At 38.6% G+C, this 25004-nt stretch overlaps 1 protein-coding gene across 1 annotated transcript; it reads right to left on the reverse strand.

The window, feature by feature from the left end:
* Positions 1-5806: 5806 nt before the first annotated feature.
* Positions 5807-24800, reverse strand: brpf3a (bromodomain and PHD finger containing, 3a). Its single transcript, XM_062986631.1, is given in 14 exon segments — positions 5807-5858; positions 5860-6012; positions 9773-9927; positions 10014-10102; positions 10188-10243; positions 11747-11825; positions 11914-12486; positions 12597-12872; positions 17574-17886; positions 18141-18269; positions 18724-18855; positions 18950-19103; positions 20019-21508; positions 24784-24800. Coding segments are annotated over 13 exon segments (3621 nt in total). The 5' UTR covers positions 21503-21508; positions 24784-24800; the 3' UTR covers positions 5807-5830.
* Between the last annotated feature and the right edge of the window lie 204 nt (positions 24801-25004).

Here is a 25004-nt window from a genome sequence, read left to right on the forward strand (position 1 = left end):
TAAGGTGGTTTAAATCCAGTGACTGGAGACATTGTAGACTCACTGCTGATTAAATCTTAAACAGTCATGTGAAAGATTTGTTATGTAAAAGAGTTGTGTAACTTGTTTTAAAGACTGACCCAACTTTGCAACTTCTCAATTTATTCTCAAAGGAAAATGCTGTTCTTATTTTTCTATTTGCATAACATAATTTTAATGGTGGATTGTTTTAATTTTCCAACTTATGAAAATTATTATAAATTACAATAAGCTGATCATTGATGAGAGTGGTTTAGAGCAGTGGTTCTCAAACTGTGGTACGCGTACCACTGGTGGTACGTGAAGCAGCACGAGGTGGTACGCCAGATAATCTCGGAAAAGTAATTACATGCACCGAAAAAATAAATAATTTAATAATTATAAATAAAAATAATCATATGAAACAAATTGTGTAAATTACTAATAAAATCTGTTTCAAGTTCTTATAATTCTGTTTTAATAAAATCAGTTTAATGAAAACAAATTGTATTAAAACTAATGTGTTTTAAAAATATTCGGGGCTACGCAGCCACCGTACTTCATTACATCTATACTTCACGTTCGCGGTTTCCATCTCGGAATTTCCGAAACGTTATCAGTAAAGTTATCAGTAGCTCTCTCGCTTTTATCAGAGCCAGATCTGCGTTTGAATCTCACTGCTCTCGTTCCTGACATCACCAGGCTGCTCCGCTAAACAGGCGCACTCACTGAAATGCTAACTGCATATATACTAGTGATGAGTCATTCGCGAACGATCCGATTCTATTGAACGGATCTTTGAAATGAACGAAAGGAACCGAGTCTTTTATTTCTGCGCAGTTCTTATCGGCTGTAATCCACCCATTCAGCTTCCATTAATTCCATTAATTAATCGTAAATCGTAATAAGAGCTGTTTATTGTCGAAATTCAAATCCGAAACACTTTCAGTGTCGCGGAGAGCGAGCGACACACACACACACACACACACACACAGAGAGAGCGTGCTAGTAGTATAATGACAAATAATTGAGAAATAAACTATAAACTTGTTTAATTGTTTTAAATACAAGAAAGGATTTTTCTGAAACTTAATGCAATGCAACCACAGTCTGTCTCTTCTCTGTAGTTTTTTTACTTTTAAAATAAATCTTTTTTTTTCATTTAAGTGTTGTTTGAATTAGGAATACATTTAAGGCAAAGTAGCAAAATTTGATATTAATATCGGGGTCTTATAGTTTACCCAGTAGCGTCTCCCGAACAACGAAGAGCCATTTTTTTGATTGACTCTTTAAAAGGAACCGAGCCAAAAGGTGCGGCTCCCTTCAAGAAGCCATAATTCCCATCACTAATATATACAGTATACACACACACACACCTAATTAATGTGATGTGGTTCTGTGATGAGAAACGTAGGTGGTACTTGGAAGTTTTGGTTTGATAATGGGTGGTACTTGGTCTAAAAAGTTTGAGAACCACTGGTTTAGAGAAAAGAGAACGCAGAACTTTACGGATGTATAGCACACCATATGGTTGCCTGTCATATTACATGCCTGTCAAAGTTGCCAAAGCATGTAGATGCAAGCTATTTAGTCACCTGAATGTAAGCACAGAGAAATGTTAGCTCTGACCCCAGCTTTTAAAAACGCTTGGATATGCAAACAAATAGTTTGAACTGCACACGTGAATACGTATATAATAAAACCATTCTATTTGCCCTAGATTATTTTTATTTTAGGAGAGTTTTTACAACACTGGGTTTTAACAACATTCGGTCAAATTAATGTTTATTAGGATTTTAACATGATGTTTTGCACTTTTGGTTACATTCATGACAAGTTTTACATCAGTTCCAAGTTCGATCAGTCTCAGGCAATTTTGTGTCTTTTAACTTACATGTCTTTGAAGGGAGGAAACCTGAGCTCCCAAGGGAAACACATGCAAACTTGAGGAGAACATGCAAAGTCCAAACAGAACGGACTCAGGACCTTCTTGCTGTGAGGCAACAGTGCTACCTGCTTGGCCACTGTGCTGCCACTGCTCAAATAAATGAAATTATTAAACTTACTTCTGTGGTGAGAAAACACATGGTGTGACCTAAATACATCCAAGTTTTATTTAAAATGAGACACAATGTTATCTTTAGTGCATTACTCTTTTGAGACAAAGACCAAATAGAAACTAAACACTAGAGGCTAAACACTCATTTTATTTGTTATATCTATAAAAATCTAAAGCTATGGGGTGTTTGTTAATTGAATGTACAGTATATTCTGTTCAGTGTTCCTCCCAAGCCATACTTAGTAAGTATGGCTTGGGAGGAACACTGAACAGAATATACGTACATTCAATTAACAAACTCCCCATAGCTTTAAAAACAGTAAATCTACCCACTTTAGGAGAAATGTTAGTTTTTTTTGCACAAAACTAAAGTAAAATGAAATTTCACCTGTAGCTTCAAGAGCTTGTAGGACTAAGAAATCACACAGTTGAAACAAACACTGCTTTTATTTCTAAGAAAATTTCAGTTTTAAAGATGTTTAAAAGTTTTTAGACATGTAAAAAAACACATTTGAAAATATTTGTTTTATTGTGTATGCATAATCCAAACTGCTTATGAATTTACTTTTAAACTTCTAGAAACAAAGGCAGTTTAAAAACTTTTCAACATTATAATGTTCTAGAGAAGTGTCATAATTTATCTTAACTGCTATTAAATAAGTTTTACAACCACACAATATAAATTAAAATATACAAATACGTGCAGTGCTGCATCTGTTCTACATACATACATACATGCTTAGTATGTACAAAAGTGGGGATTTTCCCAAAAATAAGCACATACTGACCCACAGTATGTTGTTACATTCTGACTTTGAAAAAAAATAAACAGACAGAGGTTAAGTAGACCCATTAAACATTAAATATCTAAATGGTTTTGTGCACCAAGCAGGTCCGAAACTGGATAACAAATAACCTTTTGGTCGCACAAATTAAAGTAACAGAAACATTCATCTTTGTTGTCCACTTGTTGTCTGGCAAAGCGGGAGTCTATTTTCCTTGGTACCACCTTTTATGCTGAAAATGTCCTGATGAAAACTTTTATTGTCATCATTGCTGACTGTCTTGAGATTTTGTGGGAAAAGGTCCGAGTTAAAAAGTACATTTCACACCAGAGCTTTTTATGAAATCACGTCTTACAACATTGTTGTAATCATCCTACAAAAATACACTCCATGATTTTGCATTCTTGGGGACTTACACTATATGGCCTATACGTTTTTACACTTGACCATGAGCTTGTTGGCAGCCACTCTTCTGAGAAGGCTTCTCATCTTTATTTGTATGGCTGGGCACTGATGTTGGTCAAGAAAGCTTTAACTGATGTTTCAGTTATTCCAAAGCTGTGCACATGGGCACAGTAATGCCGAAACAGGATTTTTTTTAAACTGTTGCTGCAAAGTTGGAAGCATATAATTTTCTAAAATTTTGATAATGTAGACTTGTTAGCAACTGCTGTGGCTGAAACACATGAATTCAAATATTAGAGTGCAATACTGCTGTCCAGATTTTTTTCAGTATCAGCAAAAGGACAGCTCTTACATTTACGGCATTTAGCAGACGCCTTTATCCAAAGCGACTTACAATACAGTTACAGTATACAGTCTAAGCAACTGAGGGTTAAGGGCCTTGCTTAAGGGCCCAACAGCAGCAACCTGGCAGTGGTGGGGCTTGAACCAGCGACCTTCTGGTTACTAGTCCAGCACCTTAACTAGGCTACAGCATGCATTCTTGACATTGTGGTGTCTATTTTGGCCACACTTTGTAATATTATTTGTCCCTAGGAAACAAAATAACTTTGTGTAACCAAGTTGGACATTTTACTGTAGCTTTTAGGTCACCATATGCATTCTATATAAAATCCCAATACTTATTTTTTTTTCCAAAAGAAGCTTAATGTTATCAAATGATTCTTTCATGTTAGTGTCAGCCAGATGAATGAAGGGAAACATTTCTGTAGTGCTGTAGAACCACTCTAAAACTTACTTTTAATTAATCAATGAACAAGTCTCATTTATCTGTTTATACGCCTTGCAATTCTCTTCCATACCATAGCAAACATCACTGGAAAACACCAGATCATGTTCAAGGGAGAAAAAAAACAAACAAACACAATGACAACCAAAATAATGACCTTTCATTTTGGAGAAGACTCCAGCCTTTTAACCTGGATCTCAAAAGTTCAGCTTGCCTTTTAGACAATTCTTTTCAAAATTGAATGAGATAAGCAAGATCTTCTAACAAATGTGTAAGGCCCTACCTAATTCACAGCCATAAAAATCACGTCACGGACTTTGAAATGAGCCTTTTCCCGTGTAATGTAAAACTTGACGTGAAATGTAAAATTTAAGGTGTGTGTTTAGCGATTTAGCGGTTTTTATTCGCGTACCATTCAAGTGCCTTATGGTTAATTTGCACTAATTCAAACATTATACTGTAATAAGGGGCCACTACTGCAACCATTCCAAGTCAGTTCATGAAATTTCTTCCCTCCTATCTAGGAGGGAAGAAATTTCATGAACTGACTTGGAATGGTTGCAGTAGTAGCCTATTAAAAAGTTAATAGTTTAAAAACCACAGCAACTTGTAAAGTTACAGAGTGGAGTTGCTGAATGCTGTGGCACATAATGTGTAAATGTCACCAACACTACTGACTCAATAAAGTTTCAAACCTCCTCTGGCATTAACATCAGCACAAAAAATGTGCACCGGGAGCTTCATGGCATGGCTATCCTTACTCACTGTTGAATTGTTTTTGTTTTGTTTTTGTTTTGTCTTGTTTTGCGTGTTGTCGTTTGTTTTCACTTTATATACTGTACAGCGACCTTGAGCTTGGTGAAAGGCGCTATATAAGTTGAACTTATTATTATTATTATTATTATGGGTTTCCATGGCCGAGGAGTCGCAAACAAACCTTACATCACCAAACACAATGGCAAACGTTGGATGGTGTGGTGTAAGCACACTGCTACTACACTCTGTAGCAGGGGAAACGTGTTCTGTGAAGTGATTAATCTTCTCTATTTGATTGATGAGTCTAGGTTTGGCAAATACCTGGAGTTTGCATTGTGCCTCACAGTTCCAGTGAAGGAAACTTTTAGTGCTTTAGAAGTTTGACTGTGTATGTTCCAGTATGACTGTGCCCCAGCGCACAAAGCAAGAACACATGGCCGGATGAGTTTGATATAAATGAACTTTACTGGCCTGTACAAAGCCTTAACCTCAACCTCATTGAACACCTTTGTGATAAACTAGACTGGAGATCTGGGCTCTCTCATCCAACATCAGTGTCTGACCAGGTGTCCCGATACTTTAGTGTATAGAGTGTATGTGAGTGTACAACAAAAGATTTATTCTGAAATCATATTTAGTTTATATATTACATATTTGGAGCATATTAAAAATACATAAGAAACAAGTTTTTCTTGTATGGGTTCCAGTGTAATTCATAAAATGATTTTTTTTTTACTTTATCCTACTGTTCATTTCTATCTGTAATCTAACAGATTAAATAAAAAATGATTTGCATGACAGGGTTGGTATATGCCTTATTTTATGTTTTAGGCTTTCTTAAAAATACTTTAAAAGTTTTAAATAGGTGGCTTGCTGTAAGTTGCAAGACGAATCAAGCTTATTTAAAATGCAAAACTTGCCTAATAATCAAGTTGACATGAATAGAATAAAATATCTTTTGAATTCCCTGCAAATTTCTCACACTTCACCAATGTCCAACCACTATCACACAATATATACTATCTGCTGTATATAATACTTTTATATAAAGGAGGATGGGCTGAGGTTAATCTTTCCGTATGTGGCTGAGGTGTGCCATTGCTCGGTCATATGCCTTGCGCACAGACTTCCGCACATTCGATTTCTTGCCTTCCTTTAAGTAAAGCTTATCCAGAGCGTCATCAACTCCCATTGGATGGAGCTTGCCCAGGGGTAGCCATTGCCTGTTGATTAACACATAAGGAATCAATTGGTTTAAGACAGAAAATTTAAAACATGAGCAGTTTAAAATGCCCAGACAAAGAGCACAGATGTGTTAGTGTAAGCGTTTTATTCTGTTTTCACATATTTTCATCCAATTTAGTCAGTCAATTCCCACACACTAGCTGGTTGGGTCTATTCTAACACAACAACTTCCAGCCTGGCAAGGTGATGTACTTCCATCAGCTCTGAGGATGTTTTTTTCCTGACAGGACAATGCTCCGTGGCATTGAGGTCGGTTGGTTGAGGTCATTAAAACTCATATGTATCCCCTGTGCAGATTCCATGTCAGCAAACTACAGTATAGTTTTAGCAAGGTCAGAATATTTACTTTGTATATGACACATTGTTTCCAACATATGTTTACAAACAGATCATTTTGCTTATAATTCACCATGTCAAAATTCCAGTGGGTCAGAAGTTTACATAAGTTGACTGTGCTTAAGTATTGATATCATGTTCATGCTTTTGCTGACAGACTGAAGAGGCTTCGGGTAATAAATATGCAGAATGTAGACAATTGTTAGGGGACATTCATGTGGGAAGTGTTTTGCGCTTTGCTAACGGCAAGGTTGGGCCCAAACTGCCTACTAGCTCAGTGCAGTGCGGAGAAACATCATCAAAACACACTCACTGCAAATTACCGGCAAAATTTAAAATCATCAAATCCACCCTGAAACCATCCACATGTATCTATGTTTAGCTGTTTTTTCCTCACTATGTTGTGGTACACTTTTAAAGTTGTTATACAGCTCGAAATACTGAGAAATGGTAAGAATTCACTTTTTCTCCATGTTCGTACAGCCCGAGTCGTTTTACCAGGTCATATGACACAGTTTGTGTCACTAGAAGTGCTTTGAAAAGGTCAGGGCAAACTGGGCCAAAGTTCGGCAAGCGCTCAAATCACGAGCCAATGAAGCAAATGTCCGGGGTGTGTGCTGCTCAAGGAAGGCGGCTCTGCCACACTCCATAGAAAACAATAGCATAATCAGCGAGAAAAAAAAGCTCATGTTCATGTCCAAAGCCTACTGTAGAGCTACCACTGGCATCTCAGTATAATGAAACTGCATTAATTCGAACCAGGTCTGTGGTATCTTTATTACTGACCAGTTCACATGATTTTGTGCATGCAGTATTCTAAGTGTTTCACTAGTGAAATAGTAAAACACTTATGATGTCTGGATAAGCTTGCATGGTCCACCTTAGAAACTGGTTAGTGTTTTAATGAGGGAAAAATTCAACAATGATCGGGTGAGAGATATGGCAGAAAACTTTAACATACTGTTTTAAGGGGATCAGAAAAAGTAAATAGGTAGCTTCACATGCATCAAGCAAAGCAGGAAGGCGCATTAGAGTACACCACATTATCACAACATTTCATAAAGAATGACGTGCAGAAGATGACAGGAGCCAGAAGGTACCATGGTTATCTGTTCAAACAATAATATGCAAGTTTAAAAACCATGGGATCACACAGCCATCATAACATTTATCTATTGAGTGCACTTTACAAAATAAATGGCATTATGAGGAAGAATAAATATGTGGAGATATTGAAGCAACAAATCAAGATATTAGCCAGCAAGTTGGGTGCAAATGGGTCTTTCAAATGGACAATGACCCTAAGCATATTTCCACAGCTGTGGCAAAATGGCTTAAGGACAACAAAGTAAAGATAATGCAGTGACCACCATAAAGCCCTGATCTCAATGCCATAAAAATTCCATGGGAAAAAATTGTGTTTGACCCAAGTTAAACAGTGTAAAAGGCAATGCTACTAAATACTAACAACGTATATGTAAACTTCTGAGCCACTGGACATGTGATAAAATAAATAAAATCTAAAATCATTGTCTGACATTTCACATTCTTAAAATATAGTATCGAAGTAGTAGGAAATGTGCACTAGGATTCATTAATCCTAGTGCACATTTCCTACTACTTCGATACTGAACTGTGAAAAAGGTGTATGTAAACATATTCGACTGTATGTCAATCAAGTTGTGGATGTAGGACCTAGGGCTGGGCGATTTTGCAAAAAAAAAAAAAAATCTCGATTATTTTAAAATTATACCCGATTGTCGATTACGATTTAGATTTTTTTTGTTCTTGTATAATGCAATTAAAATAAGACTGAAATTTCTTTTTTTGCATTGTAATTAAAGGCTGCAGCAGTGCAAAAATAGTAACAGCACCACCTATAATTATCCTTTTAAGGGACTCAAACTTTATAACAATAACGATATCACAATAATTAACAATAATTAAAACAAAATAAATCTAAATGATCTATATCCTTATCTATCTATATCTAAGAATAGCTCACAAACAACTTTTATTTTAAATAATGTTCAGCAGAACCTCCTTACATTAGGAAAAAAACTACAAAAAGTTCTTTACAGGTTTCTTAAAAGGAACACGAGCCTGTACTGTGCTGTTTCCACCACTGAGTGAGTCTGTATCAGTATCTACATTGGGGGGGGGCATCAAGTGATCACTCAGCTCAGCTTTGATTTTGTCCTCTTGTGATTTGGGGGGTGGATACAACATTTTAAACATTTAAGGATGTGTAATGTGTCATTTTAGTCCCATAAAACTTTCAAACTGTATTAACCACTATTATGTGTCGTAGAATGATTCGATCCGATTGAACGGCCCTTTAAGCCAAAATAAAGGAACCGATTCGCGCATTTGGGAGTCGTTACATACATGCGGCTCTTTAAAAGGAACCGAGACAAAAGATCCGACTCCCTATCGCAGAATTCACTGCAGCAGTTTCCCAGACGCGTTTTTTTTACTCAGTATCGGATGTGATTTAAAATGTAGCGAATTACAATTCTTAGTACAAAGCTTACTTAAGTAAAAGTAAAATTACAGGCTGTAAAATCTACTTTAAAAAGTACAAGTACACAAAAAAACGACTCAATTACAGTAACGCGAGTAAATGTAACTCGTTACTTTCCAGCCAATCCTGATCGCGCTCATCGGCTCCGTATTTTGATTCAGTACGGCTGTGTTTGATTCACTGAATCTTAATTAAACTCTTCTGTTTGTGTCTCGTTTTGCCGATCGTGTTTGCGCTCCTTATTACTGAATCTAACCGTTACCGTGTATAATCCTTGTTGTCTTCCGTTTACTGTTTTGGTTTTCGCTGGTTTTGGACTCTACCTGATTTTGTACACTGTTTTCGCCCTTTTTATATTAAACTTTCCCTGATTTATATTCCGCGAGCGTCTGGTCAGTTTCTGCTTCGTGACATGTTGGTATTTTAATTAAACAATATAAATTTATTACGTATAAAGTATGTAAACAATCGCGATTGTCACATCGGGTGAAAACGTTCATGCGAATTAACCGAATTAATCGTGAAAATCGCCCAGCCCTAGTAGGACCTGTACATAAACCAGAGATACCAGAAACTAACTAGTGGCACTATGATTATTTGCTTGAGAAGTATTAAATCCCTATCCCTATTAAATCCCTCCTGCTGGTTTTCATACCAAGCAAGAAAACCTACGCTTGATTCCATTTGTTTACAACTTGGTCTTCAAACTACTTCATAACTGTATTTGATTTACCTTGTGTTTAGCTGGTATGAAAAATCTGCAGCCTTTTGTGTCTAAGCTTAAGAACCAATCATCGAGGCCATAGAATATGTGTTTGGCAGGCTGTGATGTGATAACTAAATGTGAAAACAGTTCCCTCTCCCCCAATATGTTTTACCATGTTCTCTTTGTGTCAAAAAACAAGACGAGGAAGAGTTTGTCCTTAGTCTCCATCTGCCTGCGCTTCCCCAGTTTCAGCACGTCTTTATGTGGCACTGGGATCGGAATTCCATTATGAAGGATACCCTCCTTAGGCATAAGGGGGTCTACCGTCTGCAGAAAACAAGAATGTTTAGAATAAAGAATTTAAGCCACTGACAATTATTCTGATTGTGGGAGTAAATCACAACAAAGCATACCATTGCAGGGTATGAGGGATAGCCACTGCATTTAGCCCAAACCAAGCTGAGTGGTTCCAGGTCATTTGGCTTTTGGGGTTTGCTCTTGCCTTGACAACAAGTGAACTTATAAGCAATTTCAACAAGTAGTAACAGGGTTTTCATTTTAATTTTTTTAAAAAACTTTAGATTTACCTGATTTGGGCCCTGTGTTCTCCCCTTTGCCTCGACTGCATTTGGGGGGTGAAGAACTAATCAATAAAAGATTAATAAAAATAAGTTAAGATTTACTGTATTTTTGCATTAATGACTTATAAGTAAATCTCTACCTAATTCATGATTGTCAAAATCACGTTAACGACCGTGAAATGACAGTGTAATATGCAATTTGTGCTGAAGCGATTTAACAATTTTCATTCTTGTAGCATATGAAATATGAGGCGCAATATGCAATATGAGGCGGTCTTAGCAATCATGCAGCAATTAAGTTAGTGAACAGACTTTTCTGTGGTGTAGTGTGCTGACGATGTGTGATGTATGTGTTTTTGTATTAAGTGCATTTGGTGCCTTTGGGAATTCCGTAATCAATGAAAAAAGTGTGCTTTTCTACACAAGGAGTTTTCAACTTGTGGGAGTACCTGTTCAGGGGGGCGTGACATTATGAGATTTATTTTACTTTTAAAACTAAAGCAATTTATTTTTCACCCACAGGAGACATATTTTATTAGTCTTGCAGACCACGCATACACGCACGTCTAATGTTATCCAGCTCCGTTGGCTTGCAAAACTTACAAATGGGCTAACAGTGAAGATAAATCTGGGACAAAAACAGTGACTGCTGTTATAGGACATGGATGTGTGTGTGTCTTTAAGAGATGTGTATAGTGGGAAATGCTCTGTTCACAATACTGCTGTAAGTGAGTCAGGAGTCGTTTCGTATGAAACGAAGCATGTACATTCTGAGTTTCTCTCCTTAGTCAGCTCTCTGTTATTACTGTTATTAATAAATGCTGGGGTTTTAAATAAACACCACCTACTACGGCTTTCCTTACAGGTGGGAGGCTTAATTAAACTGGGTATTACCGCAGAGCGACAGCCAGGTCAGGATCGTTCTGTTCGTGGAGTTAAAAGTTAGCTCCCCTGTTGTTTTCTGACTACGGACAGAAAGCGGGAATCAGGAAAGGTAACACTGTGTTGTTTCAGCCGAGGACTCCACTAGCGAGGCCATCCATTCCAATACTGATAAGCAATCTAATTTGTCTATGTACAGTTTATTTCTTTCCTTATAAACTCAGCAAACTCTAAAGATGCTCGGTTATATTAGCAATCGGTTAGACAAAATATCCAAGATGTCAAAGTCTAAAGCAGCTAAAAACACTACTCGGCTGAGTTTGGAAAACTCCCAACCAATTCTGTGGACGATTCTAGGTTTACATTAAGGTAGGCTGTGCTGTGTATTCTAACTTCCATTTATTCTATATCATTATATAATATCCAAATTATACTTTAACATTCCATATCAAATGTTCTCCTCCTCTTTCAATCTGATCTTTTTCAGTTTCACTATGCATTGAACAAAAAAAACAAAAAAGGAATCAAATGTTTAAAACTTTGTTGTGCAAGTGTGATTAGCACGTAAAGAAAATTTTATTGCTGCTAAAGATTCACTTTTTAGCCTGGACTGCAAAAAATACTAATGTGTTAAATAAAGACATACATTTCATATTAAAATTTTAAAGCTTAAATGTTCTTACCTGACGTTCTGGTGAGAGGGAGAACAGTTTTTAAAATGCCAGGGGCTGTCCCTCTGTCTTTTAATATCATTCGTTAATCCTGAAAAATAAAAATTAACTCAGTCAACCATACTGGGCTGGTTAAAGTATACACACCACTTCTAAAGTAGATGAAAAGGATAATTTACCGTTATCTTTAAAAGGTGTATTCGCTTTTTCTGTTTCACTGTCTGGAATGGCACTGGGACCTCGTGAACGTAGATGATGTGGAGAACAGGAGAAGGATATTTGGGCTGATGGTGTGCACAGTGAGCTTAGATGTATTTCGTTGCATGTTTGGTCAGCACTCACTTTATTTTGGAGTGAAAGGGGCTTGCTTTTAGTCAACTTGTCCCCATTTTTAGCTTTCTTAAAAAGGATGGATGTACGGCGACCAACACCCAGCCTGAGCAAAGTAGAGGGGTTCTCCAGAGAGAAAAATCTGTTAACAGATTGCTCTTGTGAGCAGGCAGACAGAGTGTGTTCTCCCTTTAGCTGGTGAATATCCTCTATTGTTACTGTCTGGCTAGGACCCTTGTTAAGAGCTCTTCCTCTGCTTTTTCTTTTCCCCCTGCACCTACCCTCCCGCTTTTTATGAAACTGTTTGGGGATGGTTGTCAATCCTGTCCCTGGGCAAAATACTAAAGCATTTGGTGGGGCATCTCCTGGTAAAGGAGAGGAGGTTGGTTCCTGAGTTTTTTGAGATGTGCATTTATTGGACTCTAAACAAAAGAAAAATAGTAATAAGTACAATAGAATATGTAAAAGCACTAAATAAAATAGTTTAAATAAACTTAATTAGCTGAGGGATGCTATTAACAGTAAAGAGCACCTAAAATTGTTGTTTCATATTTAATTTGGGCATCCTGTCCTTTCTTTTGATCCTGGTCTTTCTCCATGATGGTGCCATTGAGCAGTCGTGAGGTTCTTCGCAGATGGCTGAGCTTGTGTCGTATATTGTTGATCTCCCGGCGCAGAAGTCTTATTCGTTTGGTGCGCTCTCCGCTAGTGCACATGGATGAAACTATCTTCAGCTTCTCAAGCAGCTTTTGCAGCTGCTCATCTGAAGACATGTGAGATCTGTTTTTAGGGTTCAGGAGGCTGTCCACTAGATAAAGAAGTTAAGGCATAAAAGTTAGTACTTTAAAATGTTTACCAAAACAAAAAGCAAAAGAGCAACATGTACAGCAAACAGCCTTCAGTCACTGTCTGTGAGTATCTTTGACATGTTCTGCCCATGTCTCTATGGAAGTCATCCATATTTCTTTTACCTCCCAATTAAAAAAAAACATGCATGGATTGGCAGCTTTTTAAGTAGCCCTGCAATGGACAAGTACACTGTTCAGAGTATTTTGCTGACCTGCGCTCACTGTTTCTGGATGGCACTAGACTCACTGTAACTGAAAAATCTGAAGGTGTTTTTTATTTTTATTTAAAAATAACTTTTAACAGTGCAGGTGTGTACTAATAGCAGGTCATTTAAATTTGATAGAATATTTTCTTTTACTCATAGATTAGAGAACTCTATCTTACATAAATTTAATGCAAATTATTTTAAGTTCAGTTCATTCTGTATCCTGTCATCTAACTGAATAAAAATCTAACTAAACAAAAACCAGCATTAATCTGTGTTTTGCTGATTGGTTAAAGTGGTTTCAGGTGACTGTTGTTAGAGGCTTAGGTGTGAATTGAGGGGCAGGGCTAAGCTTAGTATAAAATTAAAGCTCCGCAACAGACGGTACCGCCTGTAGCGGCTGGTCTTCTCTATCACTAGGTTTTTTTTCTACTAATCTAAACTAACCTGGGTAAGTACGATCAGTCTCTGACATTGTTCAATCTATCAAACTTTTTTTCTCAGCATGTGCTACTCAAACATTCCTGTGCTTATATCTCACAGACCCTGCAGACATCAGAGGGCACATTATAGGAACAGCAACGCCAGCAACCTCATCTACCCCCAACTGTTGCAACAGTCTCAAACAGTGGTGGTAGGTGGGGTCTGGAACTGTCATTCAGCCGTCCAGAAAGCTGACTATCTCAGCTTTTGCACTTTCTCACAGCCTTGACTTCCTGGCACTGACTGAGACGTGGATCACCACCGAGAACTCAGCAACACCAGCAGCCTTATCCTCTGCCTACACCTTCTCTCATACACCGAGAGGATCTGGTAGGGGTGGAGGTACAGGTTTGCTCCTGACCAGGAAATGGCAATTCACTACTGTGAATGTTTCTCACCTTAACATTTCATCTTTTGAATTTCATGCTATTACTGTTACTTTTCCGATTACTCTTCATATCATTGTCATTTACAGACCACCTGGCTCATTGGGAGACTTCATATAAGAGCTGGATGTTCTTCCCTTCAGATGGACTCTTCTTGGTGACTTTAATCTCCCCCACACTTCAGTCCTCATGTCTTCTTCCTCTTCTTTCATCTTTCGACCTCCTCTTTAATCACAGCCCTCCGACACACAAAGGAGGCAATCTTCTGGACCTTGTCTTCAGTCGTCCAACTTCTGTTCTGGACCGCACTGTCACCCCACTCCACCTCTCTGACCATCACTTTGTGTCCTTCTCTCTCTGTCTCCCAACTCTTCCTACCTCCAACCACACTTTCACCCTTACAACACACCCCAATCTTCACTCTTTATCTTCCTCTCTGTTGATCTCCACCATCCTAACCCTGACATTCTTGCTACCCTTCCACTCAACTCTGCAACTAATACTCTACTCTCTTCTCTTTCAACATCCCTCGATCAGCTCTGTCCTCTTACCCTCAAACGAGGTAAACCTTCTCACCCTGCTCCTTGGCTTTCAGATGCACTGCGCAGCAACAGAAGAGAATTAAGGGCAGCTGAGAGAAAGTGGAGGAAATCTAAGCTCAGTGTTGATCTCCACTCCTACCACGATCTGCTGTCCAGGTTCTCATCTGACGTGACTGCTGCAAAAACATCTTTTTACAAAGCCAAGCTTGAACAATCTTCTGCTGACCCACGTAAGCTTCATGCCATCTTTTCCTCTCTTCTAAACCCTCCTCCTCCTCCCCCTTCTGCCTCTCTCACTGCTACTGACTTTGCAACATTCTTTCAGGACAAGATCGACAAAATCAATCCTTCTCTCCGACTGACCCACTTTCAACTGACCCTCAACCCACCAACACACTCACCAGCTTCACCCCACTCACCATGGATGAGGTTACACAGCTCCTCTCATCCAGCAATCCCACTACATGCACACTTGACCCTATACCATCCACCATCCTCAAAGACATCTCACAGGACCTAATCCCCTTCATCACACCCATCATCAACAACTCCCTGACATCAGGTGTTGTCCCTACTGCTTTTAAGAAAGCTCAGGTCATTCCCCTTCTTAAGAAACCTACACTAGACACTACAAACATTAACAACTACAGACCTGTCTCATTCCTCTCTTTTCTATCCAAAATTCTTGAACGTGCTGTCTATAACCAACTGTCTGCCTTTCTTACTCAGAATGATCTCCACGATCAGTACCAGTCTGGCTTCAAGGCAGCGCATTCTATGGAAACAGCTCTTGTAGCGGTTACTGAGAAGCTTCATGCAGCCAAAGCAGCCAAACTGTCATCTGTCCTTATTCTTCTTGACCTCTCTGCGGCCTTCGACACAGTGAATCACAGCATTCTCCTGACCACTCTCTCCAACCTTGGAGTAACAGGTTCAGCATGGCAATGGATGGCCTCCTACCTAGAAGGGCGCTCCTACCAAGTGTCATGGAGGGGATCCATATCTCCCCCATGCACTCTCTCAACCGGTGTTCCTCAGGGCTCTGTACTCGGCTTACTTCTTTTCTCTATCTACACCCGCTCTCTGGGCAAGGTCATAGCCTCCCATGGCTTCTCCTACCACTCCTATGCAGATGACACTCAGCTCGTTCTGTCATTTCCTCCTTCAGACACGCAAGTCTCAGCTCGCATCTCAGCATGTCTGCGAGATGTCTCACAATGGATGTCGGCTCATCATCTAAAACTTAATCCCAGCAAGACAGAGATGTTGCTCATTCCTGGAGATCAGTCTCCAACCCAGGAAGTAGTCATTTCTCTGGATGACTCCCAGATCAGACCATCTGATAAGGTAAGAAGTCTTGGTGTTGTTCTTGATAACCAGCTGACATTCTCTCCTTATATAGATAACATGACAAGAGCGTGTCAGTTCCTCCTGTACAACATCAGGAAGATTCGTCCATTTCTCTCCAGGGAAGCTACTCAGATTCTGGTGCAATCACTTGTAATCTCACGGTTGGACTACTGCAACTCCCTTCTGGCTGGAGCTCCCATGTCCACGATTAAACCCTTACAGCTCATTCAAAATGCAGCTGCCCGTCTGGTTTTTAACCAACCCAAACACTGCCACATCACCCCACTGCTGCGTTCTCTTCACTGGCTTCCTGTAGCTGCACGCATTCAGTTTAAAACACTCGCCTACAAAGCCAAAAAAGGACCAGCCCCAAGCTACCTTCGGGGTCTAATCAAACCCCGCTCTGTACCACGCAACCTCCGAGCCTCTAGTCTCGCTCGACTTGAGCCTCCATCCAGGACTAAAGGAAGACAAGCATCAAGGCTCTTCTCTGTTCTAGCGCCCAAATGGTGGAACAAACTTCCTCTGTCTGTCCGAACATCTGAGTCTCTTGCTGTCTTTAAAAAACGATTAAAAACCCACCTTTTTACTAAACACTTAGGCTGACTTGTACTTATTTACTAACACTTTATTCCAATCTTTTCCATTTCAAAAAATAAATAAATAAATAAAAAAAGCCACTTTGGGTCTAACAGGTTTTAGCAGATTTGTGTTCTTCGACTGTTTACCTAAACTTGAGAAATGAAATGTTCACTATAGAAGCACTTCTGTAAGTCGCTCTGGATAAGAGCGTCTGCTAAATGCTGAAAATGTAAATGTAAATTATACTGTATCTTATACAATTTAATTTAAAAGTTAGCCTATAAATAGCCTATAATTTGAACTAACTTTCAAAGCTGGGACAAGGTAAAACGCAAATAAACAGAAAGTGGTAATTTGCCAAATGCCTTGTAGATTTTTAAGGTATTTAATCAAAACAGCACAAAGAAAAGATATCTAATATTTCACTTGATCAACTGATTCATTGTTGATGTTTTGCTAGTCAATTGGTGAAAAAGCTAAAAAAAAAAACTAACAAATATGGCTGCTTATGGTGAGCTGCTTAATCTACAACAAAGTACATATCAGATGACCAATAGGAAGAGCAATGTTTAGTAGTTGACCAGCAAACTCATCTCTAAGTACAGTTTTACTTTAAATGACAGTCACTTAAAGTGAACAGTTAAAGTGATATTCCTTTCTTTTACATTAAACCTTATAAACCATTTTATTTAAATCGGGGTTACAGTGGATTTAGTGGAAACGCACACAAATGTGAAAAACACGCCAAAATTCAGACAGTAACTGTAAGTGAAGATTAAATCCAGGTCTTTAGGAACACGGGGCTGTGCAAAACCAACAACTTCCTATACAGTGGCTGGGCTTGCCAATGTGACATCCACAAATATTTGTTTATCCTCTGAATCTGTAAATAATTTGTTTTATTGTGTTTGTTTTTCACTCTATATGCTTATAAATAAACATACACACAAAACTGGTCTTATTTACATCTTTGTGTAACAATAGTGGCCATAGTTAGTATAATGATTGCTCTTAAAATTGTTCATAGCTGAACCTTTTTCTGCATTTCATTTTGACTTAGTTCAGACCTGCTAGAAGAACCATCTGTGAAACTACAACCTTTCGTTACTTACCCTCATCCCAGCACAGTTGGCAGGAGTCAGGTTTGCTTGCTGAATCTTGAAGATGCATGCCTGTGGTGATGTCCAAGCCTGTGCTGAGAGACTGACGCTGGGCTTGCCGCAGGATGTTGCCACCCACCTTCTGGAGCTGCTTGGCAGCTTTGTGGAATACAGTGTCACTAGAGTTGTACTTAAGGCAGTTGGACACCATTAAGTTGAAGTCAGCCTCCAGATCCTTTACTGAGTGGTAATTATGCGCCTCCAGTTTTTCTCGCATGGTGGAGAAGTCCATAGGTTCAGATACAAACTCCAGATAATCTGGAACCTAAAAACAATGTGAATTATTTCCTGAGGTTAAGCATTACCATTTTCTTGTGTCTTTGATAGCAGAGCTGTCACAGAGAAGTAAAGCAGAAGAGTCAGGCTGGAGGTGTTGTGCCCTGTCAGCACCCTAAAGTAAACTACAATACTCCACTTTCCCTCAAACTAAATTGGCTTAACTTTCACTATACTGCAACTGTTTTTGGATAAGTAAAAGAGGAAAAAATCACAATATGCATTCTTTTAGCATATTCTTACCTCACACAAGTTTACAGGCGAGTTAAAAATGCATGTAGTGTCTTTCTCCTGCAACTGTTCCAGCGTGGAGCGCAGCAGCACCAGTGCTGGAGTGAGCTGTAGCTCCATTTCCACCTGCTGTAGTTTGAGCTTTTGTCGAACAAAAAACAGAAGAAGCAATTAGGAACCAAATCACAAAAATACTTAAAAAGATGGCAGAGCTGAGTTTCGAACCCACAAGTTCAAAATGTCAGCTCTGGTGCGCTAGCGTGTCTTACTTTAACAGTTCCCATGAACTCCAATTTCTTAACGTTGATATCTTTTTATATTTCCGCTGCTTTGTAGCATCAATTAGTCAGTCGTTTAGATATGTGCATAATTACTAAGTGCTAGCACAATGTTTCAAGAGTCAGAGAATTTATTACTGTCCATCATCAGCTAATCCTCCAGACAGACCTAAAAGGTCAATTAGGACACAGTGACTTTACAGTTCAAAGAATGTCAAAAATGTTTGGTTTTTAATTTATAGTTCATCATGTAGTATGATGTAACTGTATTACTAATAGCAGAAAGTCTGGATTAAAAAGTTTGCACGTATGTTTACCTGTTCACGTTTGAGCCTCTCCCTCTTGCGAATGAGCTCAATCAGGAGGCGAGCTTTCTCCAGGTCCTGACGCAGCTTTTGCCAGTACTTTAGTTCTTCCCTCACTGCCTGAACCTTAGAATCTGGCTCCCTCTAAAATGTTTATTGATAATAAAATTTAAATATTTAAACATAACTATAATGCTAGAATATCTGTTTATTTAACAACACTAAATGTTATAAATACCTGTTCAGTTTTCTGAGCTTGGAGGTGTGAGTGGAGCCGGCGAATAAGTGGAACTCCATTACGAGAATGACGTTTCAGAAGCCAATAATTATGAAGCCTCTGCATGAACTGGTTTTTCCTCTGTACAGACACTCCTGTGCAAATCTTATTAAGCCTGTTAGAACACAGTGCAAGTCTGTTGTCTGTTCCCCATATTTTAAAGCAAAATTTTCAAAACTGTTTTGGTAATATATAAACTATGTATAACTACTGCATGGTCTTTAAAATTGATTAAGGTTTCCCAACCAAATTCATGAAACTGTAAAGAAATTTACCTTAGATAGACCTTATTTAAAAATTACAAGAGTGGAACCAGTTCAGCATTCAGAATGTAGATTTTGTCAGTCAGTAGCAACCAGTTCATTACAAGTGCTAAATAAACATGCTAATCAGTGTGACTAAAGGGTAGGACCACCACCACAAATTCAAAGTCATTTTGTCCCACACTCGTTTAACCCCCCCCCCCCCCCCCCCCCCCCCCATTCATTACAAACCCATTGACATTACACATACACATATTCAATCACTTGCCTGAGCAAAACTATTCACACCCCCACCAACCACGTGCGTGTACAAAAACACAGTCAGAGATAAGAATGTGTTAATGCTTGTAGGTATGTATGCAAGCATTTCGGGGATGAGTACTTTTGCTCAGATATGCGATTTTATGTAATCAAGGTGGTTGCTTGGCAGATGCTAATGTGTTGCTAGATTTTTCGATAATAATAATAATAATCATCATCATCATCATCATCATCATCATCATCATCATCATCATCATCATCATCATCATCATCATCATAAAAAGAAAAAGCAGACTTTTGAATAACAGTGTGAACACCTACACCAACAATCACACTAATAAGACTTTCGGATGTGTGTGATTGCCTTAAGACTACCTACATTTTCTCCTGTAGTTTTCAGTTAGAAGGAGTTCAACTGATAAAGGTTGGGAAACCCTGTTTTATTTAGCATGTATCTCAGTATTGTGAAAGATATAGGCTGGAAAAGGAATTGCAGTAACTCTCACCTGTAGGATGGTATCTGTGGGACAAGGACCATTGGCTTCCTTGACACCAAATCAGCACTCTTTCTTGTCTTCTTTTTTTGCTGTGTAGCTAAATCCTTTTTGCCCCCAGGCTGGTTTTGCTGCAGTGGTGGGCCAAATATGTATGACCTTTGACCTCTGTTACCCCTACTCCCTACAAAGCCTTCATCTTCCTCGGTGTATTCTCCTTTTGCACAATCAGGAGAATGGTTTCCACAGAATGCAGTTTTCTTCACAGCAAATGTAGTGCTCTTTACGTTCATCTCCCTTACTGGTTCAATACTCATAAAAAGCCCAGCCCGTTGAGCACAGGTAACATGAAATGCTCTATAGCAATTGGCTTTGTGACACTGAATGGATGCTCCACACCCCCTCTGCTTGCACAGGTAGCAGGTAAGTTTCCATCTTGCATGAGGAATGTTGTTTATTCCCTCTACAGGCTCCAGAAATACTGTGTTGGCAAAGCATACTTCAGGAATCCAGATGGCACAAACTACATGGGCCCAGCGGCCATCACTGGCCTGTTTAAAGGCCCCTCCTCTGTTGGGACACAGCACACAGTTCACAGCCCGGGATGGAGACTGCAGGCACCGTCGGCACAACCACTGGCCCTCAGGGATGTAGGGCACCCCATAACACTCTTGGTGCACAGCTAAGTTGCAGATGTCGCAAAAAAGAATGACATTACTGTTTAGGCACTCATCATCCAGACACACGCAGCAGTATGCGTCCTCGTCAATAGTGCTCTGGGACAGAGCTTGGCTCCGTGACTCCAGAATGGACTCCCTTTCCAACCTGTCAATCAGTAATTCAAATGTGTCAGGAGGTACTGACGCATGTCCATCTGAAACCCGCTTTTGATTGACCATCTGCAACCAGGCCATGTCTTCTTCATCCATGTCATACTCTGCCTCTGTCTCCAATTCCTCTGTGGACTTCTCAATATAGCGGTAATAAGCTACAGAAAGAGGAGAAGCCTCAGAGGGAGTAAAAGTGTCCGCCCTGCGGAAGCTGGGTTTGGGCAGAGGGCCCTCTAGTTCACTGTGATGAGCCGAGCTTAACAAGTGGTTGTAGTGCTGGGCACTGGAGCGCTTGATTCGGCCACCATGTTTGCTATCTTTTTTTTTGCCTTTGGGTGCTGAGGTTGTGTGGCCCTGCCGAATGCAGCTCTCAACCTGCTCACTGTTTTCTTTGTTGCTGTTGCACTCTGCCAGGTCTTGTGCCAGCATCTCATCCTCAGTAATAACTGCCAGTTGGTCAAAAATGTTTATACGGTGGATCCTCCCTTCCAACTCTACCTCTACCACTTTCTGAGACTGAGCGTATGTCAGTGTGTCTTGGGAAAAAGAGACGTTTAGTCGACATGGAGAGGGGGGGCGAAGGAGGATATCCAGGTCTGTGTGGCTGGAGGAAGTATTATTTCCTCTGCCTTTGTTAAGTCCAAACTGACAACTTTTTTTCTTCATTATCACCTAAAAGGAAATTTAAAAATTACAAATTAAGAGAGTTGCATGTATTTTTCACATTGTTTTCTTGAAAGAAGTGCAACATTTATGTATACATATGCAAACAATCTACACAATTTAGGGCTGCACATGAATTCTATATAAACAGAATAATTATACAGAATGATTTTTGAGTAAAAAAAATCACACAACAGAACTGACTGTTTTCTATATATAAAAAATCAATGTTTGAATTTAAATCTTAAGAATTATCATGACAGTTTTAAGACAATCAGATTTAATATGTAAATTATAAGACAGTGATGAAGTCTTCAGATACTTTGTTGCTGGTTACTGAGCCTGCTATGTGCCAGTATAATCTATTAGATGTGTGAATGATTTAACGATTAACAATTAACCAACAAATTAGTTATTGTTTGATTCTTGCTAAAATGTAATTAACAGGCTGATTAAAATTAAGAGAGAAGCTACAAACCTCTCTCTCTCTCACATAGACACACACACGTGGTACAGAGGGTGTAGAAATGTTGTTAAATTCTGACTCACTGTGCATGTTACCCTGAATCATGCACATTGTGTTTACATATGTACCAGAGAGCATGCTGTAGTCAAATAGGGACACTTGTATGCATTTACATAAATCATAAACAAGAAATCTACTATGCAATAAAAAAAAATAATTGGCTTAAGCTCAAATCTAAGCTTTGTTATAAGCCGGCTGGATGTTAACACAGACACCAAATTGGCTGTGTGTCTGTAAAAAGTGGGACAATGGCTGAACAGGGTTTTCCCTAAAAACTGCTGCAATTGCGGCTTCAGCTGGCTGATCCCCTCCTGCACCATGAGACGGGGGATAAAGGGGATCAGTGCGTGAATCTCCCATTTGCAAAACAAATCCCCATATGAAGCCGCCTCATGCAGGTAAAAAGATGTGGTTCATACGGCACACATGTCGGAGGGGGCGTATGACACCTTGGTCAGGAGTAAAGATCTGCAGCAGTAGAGGCGAATCACAATTAGATAATTTAATAATAAGTAATAATTTAATAAAAAGTGTAATATGTAATTTTAGTAATACAGTTTTTTGTAACTGTCCCAATGTTCTGGTCAACTCTTTTAACTCAGTTATAAAACCGCATGAAAATTTAAGCATGTCACTTGCACCCTGTGATATCACTTTTCCTGGCAGAAAACTAGTTTAAGCGCAGTACATGGAGTTAAGGCCTAAAATATTGGAAAATATCAACTATGATAATGTCAACTCTGTTAATTGTAAAAGAGTTTAATAACAAAGTTGATATGCATCAGAGCCAAATGTTCCCCATAACATTAAGCATTTTGCATTATTTAACATTTTTGATTTAGTATTTTAATGTAGACAGGATTTGTTGTATAACATTACAGGTTACATTCTCAGTTGATAAAGTCGTCAGCAGCAGAAAGGTAACAGCAATACAGGGTATGGTGAGATGCCAATCCCAGTAAAGAGGGCAAAAAATTTGCAAAAAGAAAGAAATAGGCGGTATAAAAGGAGAAATACAGACAGGTAGAGTGGCCGATCTGAGTTAAAGAGAGCAAAAGTACAAATGTAGGTACTGGAGTGAGGCACAGCAAAAATGCAGCAAGAGCAGGAAAACAGTAACTTTTACGGATGACACCAACACAAAGTCCTAAATGAGACTCTCAACCACACAGCAGTACATGGTTAGATGAGTGTGTATGTCCATTAATTTCATTTTTTATAGAAAGTAATCATTATTAAGTCATTGGTTAAATGAAAAAAAGTGTAGTTTTTATTAGGATTGTCAACATCACAGTATGCAACTAAGTTTCCAACAAGATGTTATGTCTTAAATAATACATTCCATAATTGTAACATAACATTCCATGTTTTGTTACACATTTTAATTAAAGGTGCACTATAACCTTTTAAGTAACAATTTTGTTTACATAGTCCTATACACTGGAACTGTAGGACTTGTAGATGGGCAATGTGCTCTTTTTGTTCTTGTCCCACCAGAATTCAAAATACTAGCCAGTGTCTGTCATGATATAGCATTTTGTCAGTGCCTTTGGCAAAGGTAATTTACACTTCTGTGGTGGCAGCATTAATGCAGATTTTAGAGCAACATTAAGATTTTAAGATAATATCTTTTTTTAGGGAAGTTCATGCATTTTTCAACAAGTGCAAAACCACTTGCTGCACAAATTACAAGGTATGGCTGCAAAAGAAGTGGGTACAGATACTGGACTGACCTGCGTGCAGTTCTGATCTGTCCCCAGTAAAAATGTGTGGACAATTTTTAAATAAAAAATAGCAAAGACATCCCCATACTGTTGCACACCTTAAGACATTTTTGCAGAATGGAACAAAATAAAACCAAATTACATCTCCATATGTACCCACAGGCCCTGTTGTTGTAGTGTGTTATGCAGGTACTTGTTTGTATGATGTGAATGTATGTATGTATAACATGTATGTATAACTATATGTATAACAAGCTACTTAGGCCTTAATTTCCGTCGGGATTAATAAAGCATCTATCTATCTATCTATCTATCTATCTATCTATCTATCTATCTATCTATCTATCTATCTATATCTGTGTATTTAAGTTGTGCTTAAATGATCATTAGACAAAAAGTATCAACCTTATTACATTTAACGATGAATTAAAGGATGCAGAGATAAGGTAAAACAGGGTTTTAAAGTGTTTTATTTCTGTTGACCCAATTTGTGTATAACAGACTTGACTGATTTTTTTTCTGTTAGTACATTGTTTTTCAGAATGTTTTTAAACAGGGTTAAGATCAGCACATATTGAATGGTAAATTTAACATGTGCTCTCTCTCAAAATGTTGTGAAAATGTTAAAATGAATATTGTTATATTTATTGTCTTTCTATACTTGCAATGTACCCGCAATTATGGAAACTGCCATCCTTATATGAGGGTCGTTCCGGTTCATTTTGACATGTGAAAGACGTTTTAAATCTTAACCTCTAAGTAAGTCTAGTTTATGTGGTGTAAAGCAAAAATCGAGTAAGAGTTTATAGTAGCAATTGGGTTTTTTTTTTTTTTTCCTTAACCTTAAAAAAATTCACTAATGCAATTAGCTGTGGCGCTACATACAGATCTGGTGGAAACGTGTTGTATTTATTTAAATTGATCGAATGCAACAAATAAAAACTGTGATAAATTTTGCTGAACCAAACAAATATTTTAGGTGTCTTTCTCTAAATTAACGCATTTAAAGTTCGGGTGCTGAGGAACATGCATACCGGTTTTAACGCGTCTCCGTTCGTCGCTCTTGCTTTATGTTCGTTGTTAGCGAACCAACCAGAAGTCGCACTGAATACATGTGATTCATTTCAGCCAATAACCGGGGAGAACTACCTGTTTCCCTAGTGCCAGTTGACGTAGTTTGGTTGCAGAGCGCTACATACCAATCCAGGAGCAGACAGGGAAAAGTCAGCCATTTTAACAGCGCAAAGACACAGAG

This window comes from Trichomycterus rosablanca, chromosome 24 (assembly GCF_030014385.1).
Source record: "Trichomycterus rosablanca isolate fTriRos1 chromosome 24, fTriRos1.hap1, whole genome shotgun sequence".
NCBI classification, from domain to species: Eukaryota; Metazoa; Chordata; class Actinopteri; order Siluriformes; family Trichomycteridae; genus Trichomycterus; species Trichomycterus rosablanca.